The sequence below is a fragment of the Perca flavescens genome, chromosome 8 (genome assembly GCF_004354835.1).
Source record: "Perca flavescens isolate YP-PL-M2 chromosome 8, PFLA_1.0, whole genome shotgun sequence".
NCBI classification, from domain to species: domain Eukaryota; kingdom Metazoa; phylum Chordata; class Actinopteri; order Perciformes; family Percidae; genus Perca; species Perca flavescens.
In genome coordinates, this window is record NC_041338.1 from 33,427,475 (window position 1) to 33,440,332 (window position 12,858).

Genomic DNA, 12,858 nt, shown 5'->3' on the forward strand with positions numbered 1-12,858 from the left:
ATTTATTATTATTATTATTATATCTTTTGAAATGACGTCATGATTATGTCTTTGTAAACAAATCAATAAATCCAAAAGGGTGATAATAACTAACTATTTATTTTGAATTCATATTGCCCATGTGCATGTTCAAATAAGCCATTTGGGTTCTCTGCCTCCCCCTGCTCTGTACTTTTGTCATGTGCTTTATTTGTCATTTTAAATTGTGCAAAATAAAAAACGAATGTAAATTATAACCGTGAAATGGCTACATATGTGGAGACAAGTTTCTCTTCTCTTCTCTTCTCTTCTGAACGAGTGCGGCAGCAGGTGTTTGGGTGTAGTTGCGGTGGGGCTCCGTAGGGGGGCGCCCTGCCTCCGCCTCTGTCGCTTCGCCTCTCACGCGGCTGCACTATGAAGCTCGTTAACTTCATCTGTTACTGCACGAGCCAGTTTGGTCCTACGCACTCTTCTCTCCATCAGGACCGGGGTCATGTTAGCCCGTCCCGTCCCGTCCCACCACCTCTCCCCTCCCCTTTAAGCCTCCGTTGTCAGGGCTGAGAGCAGCTGTGTGAGCGGGGGACACTTGATGCGACCCTCGGACTCCCATCAGTCTGGACCCGGACCCTGGCGGGTGTGACATGAGAGCCTCCCCGTGTTTCCTGTGACGCAGGACAGCCGCGCCGCACCGCGCACTTCGAAGAGAGCTGCGAGAAAGCGAGACAGAAACAGCCATAGGACCACTGGACCCCGACGTGGAGAGGTCTCTCCAGTCCGACACGCTGATCTGAGAACCCGGGCTCCGGTGCGTCAGGAGCGGGAAAAGGGGGGCGGGTGGGGGCAGTCGAACCGACACCAGTCCCTGCAGGTGATCCGGGGCGTCACAAACCTGCTCGTTTAGAGGAATTTACCGCCTCTCGTTCAGCATCGAGATCAGGAGCAGCTGTGCTCTGTCACTGCGGTTACAGAAGAAACGAGTGGATTTGGATTTCGTTTTTCTTTTATATCTCTTTTTTTTTTTTTTTTTTTTTTTTTGGGTTGATGGAGGCAGATGCAGGAGATCGAGACCCCCGCGGAGGAATTTAGATGAAAGTGTTTGGTGTGATGTGACAAACCGCTGAAGACAGAAAACCATTTGTCTGACCTGTGACACCGAGAGAGGAAACACCTGCTCCTGCTGCGGAGAGGAAAGGTATCTGGACACATCATTTAAACAGAATGTAGCCTACAGGATATAGCCCCATCAATCAATCAATTAATCAATCAATCAATCAATCAGTGTTCAATTAAAGAGGATGCCTGAAGATCGTTCAAATATTGATCCGTGTTATTCTTGGTGTCTTGGGATGGGACCATGTTGGAGATATGAGTTTTCACTGCGACATTCTCGATTGTTGTTGTAAATCCACCTATTCAATCAATCAATCAATAGGTCAATCAGTAATGTGCCGATCAGTAGCAAATTGGTTACTCATTGCTGTGTGTGTTTCCTCTGGTTTCAGATCAGATTCATTGTTTGATATCAGCTGACTCGGCTGGAATGCAACTTGAGCTCCTGCTGATTTGTTCGTGCGCACTTATGCGGGTGGATGTGTAAATGTGGAGGGTGTGCGCGAGGCATAGATTACAGCTGTGTTTGCCACAGTGATTGTGTGTGTGTGTGTGTGTGTGTGTGTGTGTGTGTGTGTGTGTGTGTGTGTGTGTGTGTTCTAGTTTAACGATATTCGTGGGGTCCAACAGGGAGTCTAGTATACTTGTGGGGTCCCGACAGCTTTGTGGGGCCAAAATAATGGACCTCACAAGTTATATGTGGGATATCATTAAATTATGGTAAGGGTTAAGGTTAGGCATTTAGTTGTGATGGTTAGGGTAAGGGACTAGGGAATGCACTATGTCAATGACGGGTCCCCACAAAGATAGTGAAACGCTGTGTGTGTGTGTGTGTGTGTGTGTGTGTGTGTGTGATTTATATTTAAGAGAGAGAGAGGGAGAGGGAGAGAGAAAGATGTATAGTCTATTAAGAAGCTCCGATAGAAAGAAACTCACAATTTAACCATCTGTTTAAATACACTACATGGCCAAAAGTATGTGGACCCCAGCCTTGTGTACAAGTCCTCCAAACACAGATTTGTTGCTGTTTTTCTTTGGCTCCAGTTAAATCCAGAAGTCAGGGAGAAGGATGGGTCACCAGCACATCAGACTTTAAAACCTCAATATAAGATATAAGATAGCTGTTTGTTTCCAACAGTCAACTTTGATTTCTTTTTAAGCATAATCTAGTTTTTGTCCCCAGGGTCCCTTAGCTCAGTCATTCCCAACCAGGGGTACTTCTGCAGTTGCCAGGGGGTACGCGGAGACAGATTTAAGTGTAGCTCAACTCATTTGGAAAAATATAGAATTTATGATTTGATTACAAGAATATATTGAGATATTAACATTAAGTCAACGAACCCCCTCAGCTTGGCTCCTTTCAACACAAAGAAGCAGCGGCTCTACTCCGACCGAATGTTCCTGTAATGTGTTTCTATTCAACAAGTTTGCGAGAGACAAGTAATGCTTTTTTTTCGTGATCTACGTGAATCAGAAACATCGCAGTGAGCTGATTCAAATACGCCATCAGCTGAGTCTTGTGATAGGTTGACTCGCTCCATGTGAAAGCGTCTTTCATAAAACGGACGTAAGCCTGTATGTGCTTGTCCCTGCAATGTTACAGCTTCCATTTACAACACAGCGTTGTTCCCTGAAATGCTACCAGGTCTTGAGGTGGGAAAGTGGCAGTACAGATTTTCCTAAATATGGATCCCTGATCCCCTGAGTTGTTTTTGTGCCTAAACCTACAGCCCAAGAAAAATTTGACCCGTTTTCAAAGTTTCCGCATAAGAAATGTAGGATCAGTTCACTACTTTCATTGAATTTTGGGTGTTTGATTCAATTTTTATAGCATTTAAAAAAAAACTATGAAATCTCTCGCTTTCTAAACAGTATCCTGACCAAACCGTGACAGTCTGTGATTAGCCACTAAATCGTAACTATTTGCCAAAATAGTTAATAGTTTCAGAATGTTTTTAACTCAATTAGGTATAATTTCACATAAATGAGGTTTATTGATTATGAATTCCAAAAAAAGTGTAAAACTAGCGGTAATAAGTTGATGTTAGTGGTGAATCCGGTGGTATCAGGTGGGCTAGAGATCTCCAACTACCTAGGGTGGTCGTTGGACATGTCTGCATGTGTTGAAAAAAAGCGACAAAAAAATCTAATCGGAAAATTGTAGAAAAAACATTTGATAAAGCAGCAATAACATTTAAAGGCGTTTTGAAAAAAAAAAAAAAAAAAAATTCAAAAAAATTCCAAAGAAAGCGCCCAAAAAGCGCCAAAAACTTCAGAAAAAGCCCAGTTTTGATTATTGAGGGGATTGTAACCCCCCATCCCCACATTAATTAACAGTTTCAGGAGGTCGTCCTGCTTATTGGGGAGTCAGATCAGAGAGTGTTCTTGAGGCCGGGAACATTTTATTGTTTAATTTCGAGGACCTGATTTGAGGCCACTCAAAATGGCGCCAGTGCCCTGTGTTTATGTCATATTGTTACGATTAATGATGGGCTGATGATACTAAAGCTCCAAAGCTTGTAAAACGCAATGTTTCACTATATTGTTTTCAAATTAAGAATACGACATGACGGATGACGTCCAAAGGTTCAAATCTAACTGGTGCTTCATTCAGGTGGAGAGGTTTGGAAGTTTTTTCAGTTACGGCCTCGGAGGCTGGGCCCTGACGTTCTGAGCATCGAGCCGGGCACCTCCCGACATATTTGCACAGTTATTGGCTAGCTACGGGACCGATTAAAGTGGGTATACACCAATTAAAAATTTTAAAATGGAGGGCTTTCATGAAATGTCAGCTGAGCAGGTCCGATAATACAAAAAGAGGATGGAGCTGCTGTGACCGCACTTCATATGAAGTTAAAACAAATTATGATAATGATATTTAAGTCAAAATTCAAACCAAAGTGGTGGATTTAGCTATAGCTAGCATGGCCAAAAGCACGGCGATGTACACTAAAACAACATTTTCACCTGATACCTAGTAATACATACACTTAATATTCAATTTGTGAATCTCCAACATGCATTGTGGTTCATATGAAGTTAAAACAAATGAGCCCACAGTGAACCTGCATTTATTATTTTACTGCAGCATTTCTGAAAAACATTACGGATTTCATAAACACCATGCAGACCTTTATTGCACACATCTATCACAAAAACTTAAAGCAAAAGGTATTTACACCTGTCTCTTAACTATGATCAACATTTGGGGTTCAAAACAATCAGATTTAACAAGGATTCCAGGTGGTGGACCCCCCCTCCTGATCAAAGACAGTTGGTCTGTTCCACTTCCTATAAGTATAAGAGGCCATCTTTAGTGTCTTGGTGGATGCCTCAATACATGGAGCCAGGAAACATAAACATAAAAAGAAATAGAATATCAGCTGTAATACCTGAACACTAGATGTTGCAGTTATGCAAGAGTGTTTGATAAAAAGTGTTAGCAAGCTAGCAAAGAACTATAAACAAGTAGCTAAAGGCAATGAATACATAGTAGAAATAAATAAATAAAAAATAATGGATAAACAGTTGAAACATTCAGCTTCACCCAAGTAGTAGTAGTAGTAGCATGTTTGCTGACCAAACCAACCTAAATATTGACAATTTAATTCCATTAAAAACAATATCCACTTTTGTATAATGAAAAGTTGTATATTTAGAACAGACATTGGGAATCGATGAAGGGGTACATGTGGTCATCTGAAAGGGCTGTGGGGGAGGGGGGGGGGGGGGACTTAGACCAAAGAAGTTGGGAACCACTGGATTAAACCAACAAGATACAACCAGTAGAATACTTTCAATAGAAATAAACCAAATTTTCATTAGAAATGCCAAACTTTGTAATCATGTAAGAGAAAATATCCCGACAGTCGATATATGATACAATACATACTGGTTGTCAGTGACGGACCCCTATGGGCCACTACTGTTAATTTGTCTTATTACAAATTCTTAATTTGATAAATTAATTTGTGCATACAGCCACAAATATTCAAGATTGTAATACGGCGAGGTGTGTGGAAAGATTCACTCGGAAGGCAGAGTTCCTTATTTCCAAGCTAGGTTATTGACAAAGCGCCAGCAGGATATTACGTCATTTTGACGTCACGATGGCGCGCGCCACCTTGGATGCAGCTAGTATAATTCACCTTTGAGTCTTCATCCCTGCAGTGAACCTGTGTTCAGACTCTCTGGTTTGATGATCACGTTTTGATGGTTTCCTCCTCTGTCTGAATGTCCAACAGGTGTCAGGAAGAATGTGAAACTGGAACCCCTGAGACTCCGAAGCTCCGCCTCTTTCTCTGCAGACAGCTATGCCCGACACAGGAACCCGTACCGCAGGAAAACTCCGTGGTCAGCGTTCGTAGGTGGGACCACCCGCCGTGGTTGACCCTGCCCTGGGTGACGGGGGACTCCATGGTCTGGCTCGCCCCACCCTCTGCACCGCCTGCGCCCGCCTGTTGATTCTGCGATCATATATCCCTGCTACCTTTCCCTGCAGCTCGACTTACCGGAAAATGGCGAGGGGCTCGAAGCCCCCGAGTGTCACGGGACACTGCGTCCTCTTCCTGCTGACGCTGAAGATCTCCTGGCTGCTAGGCTCAGCCGGCCAGAAGCCGGCCGTGTTGGCGGACTCCCAGCTGCCCCTGCAGGAGTACGGCCACTCCATCCGGCTGGATGGCGACATTATCCTGGGCGGCTTGTTCCCCGTGCACTCTCGCGGCGAGAGGGGCATCCCCTGCGGCGAGCTGAAGAAGGAGAAGGGCATCCACCGGCTGGAGGCCATGCTGTTCGCCATAGATCTCATCAACAAGGACCCGGAGCTGCTGCCCAACGTGACGCTCGGGGCGCGCATCCTGGACACGTGTTCGCGAGACACCTACGCCCTGGAGCAGTCGCTCACCTTCGTCCAGGCGCTCATCGAGAGGGACGGCTCCGACGTCCGCTGCGCCAACGGAGACCCGCCTATCTTCGCCAAGCCGGACAAAGTGGTGGGCGTCATCGGCGCGTCGGCCAGCTCCGTGTCGATCATGGTGGCCAACATCCTGCGACTGTTCAAGGTAAGAGGACGCCAACAGGTGAAGTTTGAATCTGTGTGCTGGCTTCTGTTCTGCAACGCATTGTTGTCAACATCTGAGAAACTAACGGAGAAACGACTGCAAAAATACTTTGTGGTTCTTTATGTCTCTGTTGTCTAGGGTTGGGCATCGTTTGGAAATTAACGATTCTGATTCCAATTCCGATTCTTCCTTTCGATTCCGGTTCTTATTGATTCTCGATTCGGATTCTTTGAGGGGTGGAGTTGAAACAGGTCACATGCCTATTTTCACAAATAAGAGGAAAGTTTTATTTTGATTCAATGGTGGTTTGCAGTTTTACAACCTTTTCAATGTAAAATAAAGCCAGACTAGAGCGCTGCTTACTGTACTCCATGGCTGCAACACAACAAGCCTGGCCGCTACGGAAACCAAAACTTGCGCATATTAAATTTGGAACCCATGATCAGATTTGAAACCAAATCCTCCAAACGATTCCAATAAAGAAACGATTCTACTGGCATCGTAATTTTTGAAACGATTCCAAGTAGGAATCGGTTCTCGATGCCCAACCATACTGTTGTCTCTCTGATTTTTCTACTCTTGTTGGACCAGAGAAGTCGAAATGTTCAAGGTTCAAGGTTTCTTTAGTAGTACCCAAGGGTAAAAAGTGTTGTGCAGACGGGAGATTTAACATTCCAGGGTTAAAACAAGACCTCACAGCAATACATTTTGAAAGGACTTTAAAACAAAGGCATTAAAACAAGTTTAATCACAGTATCAAATTAGTTTCGAGGAGCCTAAGAACTCCTAAGAAAGCGCTTTCTCACACACAGACAGACAGACACACACACACACACACACACACACACACACACACACACACACACACACACACACACGAGTGTCCCGAGTCCCGACAAAAGCCTGTCGGGACGCTAAAATGTCCCGGTTTACACCAACCACTATGAAATTGTCCCGGTTGTCAGCGATTAGATAGCCAACGTGGTCTTTAACTTTAACCGATCAGTAACTAAACCCACGTAGAAAGACTAACATAGTGTCCAGCGTATGATTTTAACAATGTGTGTGTGTCAGTCTATCGTAGCGGTCTGCGTCTGTGTAATCTGTACAGCCAGCGTTACAGTGTATATTTGCAAACATTGTTGCAATGCCTCTTCTTATCTGTCGCGTTTTAACCAGTCCCTCCAGGATTTCGCTGCCTTTTTTTTAAGATTGTTGCGGCCCAAAATGCCTGATTTAGGTCACCGTGTCATCTCATCTCCGGTTTTTCCTGCATCCACCGTGTGTGTTTGTGTGTGCGCGCGCTCGTCAGCCACGCCCGCTGCAGAGAGCCGACAGGATTGAAACGGCAGCATCTTCAGCGACATTAGAGTGAATAAACGTTCCAGCGTACATTGATGTTAAAATGTATGCAGGTTGGCGGGACGGTCTGAAATGTTCTGCACGGTCTTTCGCTGCACGTTTTGTTGGTAAATGGGAGATGTTCGAGTCACACACGTCTCGTCTTCATATCACACATATCTTAGCAGCTGCAAACTGACAACATAGCACCTGAGAGTTGATCAGGACAGTAGAGCCTAGAGTCGAAAAAGAAAACGAGAACCTGGAGGATCGAGCAGGTGAGCTGGTATGTCGTGTCTCCTCAAGGTTTTGTCACTAGCAGGGTTGATGCGTTGATAAATGCAGTTAAAAAAAGTGCAACTCGTGCGCTCTTCAGTAATGCGACTCACACACTGATACTGAACAGGAAGAGAATCTGGTTGAAGAGCTTTTCAGACTCCAGATGGCGCACTCCTCACTCAGGGATTGTAATTAATGTAAAAACTCTACTTTCTAATCTCACCACGTCTTCGTCTTCATGTCCGTCTTCTTCAGCAGATGTGGTTGAAGAAAATGGAAGCTTTAATTAAAGACAGACAGACAGGTGTGCTATTAACGTGAGCTGGTTGTTTTAACGGTCTGGATAAATCTTGTGTCGAGTGGATTTAAATATCCTGAAGCATCCTGAGAGCGAAAGAAGAGGTGACCAGGTTTTCTTTTGAGTGGATTTGAACGGCGTGTCTGCGGTTATTTGTGAGAAAGCACCGTGACCTTTTTCTCAGTTTAAGGTACAATATGTAACATTTCTGCTTTAAAATGTCTAAAAATTACCATAGCTATGTTATATATTTTTATGAGTTGTGTTCTTACACTATCCCAAATGTTTCCACCAAATGTCAAACCCAGAGAAATCTGTTATTTTATTTTCAGACACGGCACGTTTCCTTTAGTCGCCCGTCAGTGGCGTCATATAACCTTTCACCCTCCAGTTACTCTAACTTCCGTCAGAACACTGGTACCAAGATGATACGTTCAGGAGTAATTGTAAATCATACAATGTCACAGAAAAAAAAAATATAAAACCGTAATACTGCTTTTTGTTTTGCCATACAGCATCATTTTGTGATTAATTACATCCCACTTTTTATCACAGTAATACAACAGAGACCTTATCTATTTTGAAAGTTCAATATTGATACCAGCTTGACGTTACTACAATGTGCTAACGTTGATGCTAATGTTTTGTGGGTAACATTATGAGGTTACAACATCGTTCAACACGCTAATAAAGTTATTTTTAGTATGACTGTTTCGACCACAGCTAACAGGACTGAGCTAACCCACGAATAACTTCACTAGTAACGTTAACGTTAGCTGTATAGATAGACGATTAATCTAATGCTAATTTAGCCAAAGTAGCACACCCAAGTCTGTCTGCCTCACTCCCCCGGCGCAGAGAGACTCAGTCGGTATGACAGCTGACAACAGCCCCGGGACATATAGCTAGCTAGTTACCGTTAGCCCCCAGTCAGCTATCAGACAGCTACTTCCATTACAGCAACCCCCCGGCCAGAACTTATCTCCAGTGCCTGGTGCTTACGACGCTAACGGCAGTTTAATTAAACGTCGGGAAACAGACTATATCAGACCCAGCCCCGAGTCACAACAGCGGCAACATCCATAGCGGTAGCTAGCTACATCTCTGTAGCGCTACCGGTGTGTCTGCCGAAAAGTGTTACAACAAACCCCGTCCGCCCCGGTGTTGAAACCGTCCAAAAGGTGACATTGATATGTGAAATATTTTGTGTTTTAGCTGCTGGCTACTGTTAGCTTGCTGGCTCACTAGCTAACTGGTCAGCTACAACAAAAAAAAAAACATAATTATGTTGGGGAAACTGCAGCTATTTTATTACAATAACATGAATAAACGTTACTAAACGTAACGTGAATAAACTTGAATGGGTAAACTCGTACGTGAACTGATGCTTTGTAACTGGCAGCGAAGGTGTTTAACACTAAAAACTCCCATAATTCCACGCAACTTCCCAACGTCATCAAAAGTCCAGTTTTACCGTCCATTGTTTTGGTTGAGAGACCCCTAGCGGCAGAAAGTTACATATTGTACGTTTAACTCGTAGCTCAGATAACTCACAAGTACGGACTTCCAAAACATTTTTGACGATAAAGATCTTTTACACCGGCAGCGACTACGCATCTTTGAACTGTACTGAAGTGAATGAACGATTTGAATCGGACTTGTGACGACCTTTACTTCGTGATGGAGTAACCAAAGTTAGTGAGTAGTGCTGCACGATATGAGGAAAATATCTCATTACGATTATTTTGACTGATATTGCGATATGATTCACGATATTGGAGGGAATTATCGTTTTTGTATCAGTTTCATTGAAAAAGAAAGAAATTAAAATTATTATAGTGTGATTTTATTTTTATTTTTATTTTTTTTTGCGAGGATCTGTACCAAACAAAGATTTTTTTCTTTAGTCTGTAGGATAGGATTTGTAGGCCAGGACGTCTCTCTAGCACCACAATACTTAATTCAGAATGGTTAGACACATATTTTGCCCTTAATAAGGGATATTGCACTAGTCCATATTGCGATTTCGATACAGTTGAGATTAATTGTGCAGCCCTAATTAGTGGGTTGTTTTTTCTTTGTGTGTGTGTGTGTGTGTGGACCTTCTCTGGTCAGTTCAGGTAAAAAAATAATAAAATAAAAAGATACAGTTACAATTAGGGGTGTAAGAAAAAAATCAATACACTTGACTATCGCAATATTTTATTTTGCAATACTGCATTGATTTTCAAAAAGGCAATATCGATTTTTTTTTTTTTTTTAAACGTTCAAAAATATTCATATAAGACAGTGGTTTATGTTGTGTTTAAACCCCCTACCGCTAGATGGCTATGCTGAGACACATCACTAGTATCCTTGGCTAACAGGGCCTAGCAGTGCTTGACTTTTTGATAGAAGCTAACAACGTAGCTATGGCTGAACTTTGGCCTACTTTAGCATATAAACATTAGCTCACTAAGAGCCTGTGAACCACAATCCCAAACTGGCAGTTTGATTTTCTGTGTACTGAATTGTTTACCTAAAGTAAAATAGTTTGACTGTTATGCACATCATGTCTTTTTTTAAATATTAGTTTTTCTACAATGTATACTTTTAAAAAATCCCAATATATCGCCATACGCACAGTATCGAAATATATTGCAATATATTGAATCCTGACCCATGTATCGTGATGCGTATCGTATCGCCAAATTCCTGCCAATACACAGCCTTAGTTACAATAGGGTGTTCAGATGTCCTCTTTTTGTGGGTACAGTCCCTGTTTTTGGTGGCCTGTCCCCTGCTTAAGCCGGTCCCACTTTTAACTGTTTGTTAAAAACAGACCGTGTGTGTGGCTGTGCTTGTTGAAACCTGAATAGCCTCTTTTTTATTTTTTATTTCATAGATAATAACATTGTATATTTAAATGATATATTGACCACCCAACTGGAAATGTCCTCAGTTTTCATTTCAGAAGTGTGTATATCTCAATGGTTTGAGTCAAGAGTCCTTTGTGGGTTTGACTTGAGGGAGAACTGACAGGCAGCCCGAAAATGTCACTCAGTGGTGGAGGAAACATGTCTCTGGCTCTTCATCAGCTTCATCCTCCCCCTGAGCTGGATGCAGCATAGAAAGCCTTTTCACACGGGTGTTTGTCGTCGATGTAAACAAGTTGATCCCAGCTGTTGCCTTATCGTCTTTCGGCTCATGCAGACAAACTCTCTGGAGGCGGTGTGTTTCGGTGTTGCTATGCACGGCAGAAAAAACAATTCCACTGCGTTAAATTAGCGATGATGAGCTCTTTGATTCATGTGTATGTGTTAGAGCCCAGCCTGCGTAATGAGGACAGAAAAATGCCCAATACCATCACTTATCTAAAATTAGCTGGAGATGGGAGGGGGAGAAGGGGTGTTAACCAGATTTAGCTGATGCAGAGGTTTTCTCACCCTGCTGTCCCTCACCGCTGTCACAACCTTTCAGCTGCAGCAGACACTCTGACAGGTAACAGGGACTGACTGCAGACTTGGTTTATAGTCCATTTTCCAAAGGGCTGGGTTCCGAATTCAGTACTTTTTAGGGACCGACCGAATTGCCTCTTAAGTATTGAGTATCGAAAAAATGCCTCCTCATTCAATACCCAATTTAAATCCCTAAGGGATGAGTCTCATCGGCGTCAGTGAGCCAATAAGCACGCAGCATTCTACCAAGATCTAATAATGCTTGCGATTGGCCGTTTAACGTTGCACGTCGCAGAGACACGCAGGGAACACTCAGTTGGAGCTGAAAAATAAATAAAAAGGATTTCTGTGTAATGTTGTAATTTCTTTTTGTTTTATAAAATTGGTATTGAAAAAGGTATTGTTTAGTTACCGGTATCAAAGTCACGGTATTGGTACCGGTATTGAATATTTTTTAACAATACCCAGCCCCAGTTCTCAGTTAAAGCGCTCATATTATGCTTTTTGGCTATTTCCCCTTTCCTTTATTATCTTATATATTTTGTGCACGTTATAGGTTCACAAAGTGAAAAAGCCCAAAGTCCACCCGAGCCATTTTCATTACTCAGTGCCAGACCCTTAACCTTTCGGATTTGGTTCTGGCTTTCCAGGCTACTTACCATCTCCAACAGAAAACACTGTTCACAAACTGCTCCAAACAGCTCTACTGTAGTCCAGCCTTTACTTCAGAGACCAACGTGAATCACTTAGTAACACACGTTATAATGTTCGCTTGGCTGATAGCAGGACACGCCCTTATACTCTGCTTCTGACTGGCTAGTAGTCCTTACCTAGTACAACAAAAATATATATATATTTTTTTTAATTAAACCATGTAAACCTATTCTGATATAACCTCTAAATACAATTATGAATGTGAAAATGAGCATAATATGAGCACTTTAAGATAATGTAATGCAAACATGTCACTCGGTGAACTCCTTAAACTCAAGACTCACCATTACATCAAATTAAATAATTCTGAATGCAAACTCCAGTGGGATGAAACGTATTCCAATCCCAGGCTGTTCTCATGAACTGAATTTGTATATGTATTCAACTTATTTTTTGCTGTATGCACCACGTTGACTGCAGCTGTATAATGCTCCGGACCGCATAGGGAGGAGGTCGGGGTCATGAAACCCAGCACTTTGAAGCTGGGGAGCGGCGTTCGCTTTCCCGGGAAAACAAAAGACTTTCACCCAGGAAATGAGTGTTCTTTACTTGGTAGTGTTTTAATTCAAACCATGATCTTATTCAAAACGCAGTCATTTTGGTGACCAAACTTCCAAGTCACGGAACGCGCGGGCTTAAA

General features: G+C 42.8%; 1 protein-coding gene across 2 annotated transcripts in view; it reads left to right on the forward strand.

Annotated features, from left to right (window-relative positions):
• The first annotated feature begins 823 nt into the window (after positions 1-823).
• Positions 824-12,858, forward strand: part of grm8b (glutamate receptor, metabotropic 8b) — a 157,067-nt gene continuing 145,032 nt past the window's right edge. For both annotated transcript variants that reach the window (XM_028584871.1, XM_028584872.1), the window contains exons 1-2: positions 824-1,171; positions 5,334-6,149. In XM_028584871.1, coding sequence (XP_028440672.1) covers positions 5,607-6,149 — 543 coding nt within the window. In that variant the 5' untranslated portion in view covers positions 824-1,171; positions 5,334-5,606. The remainder of the gene's footprint in view (positions 1,172-5,333; positions 6,150-12,858) is intronic.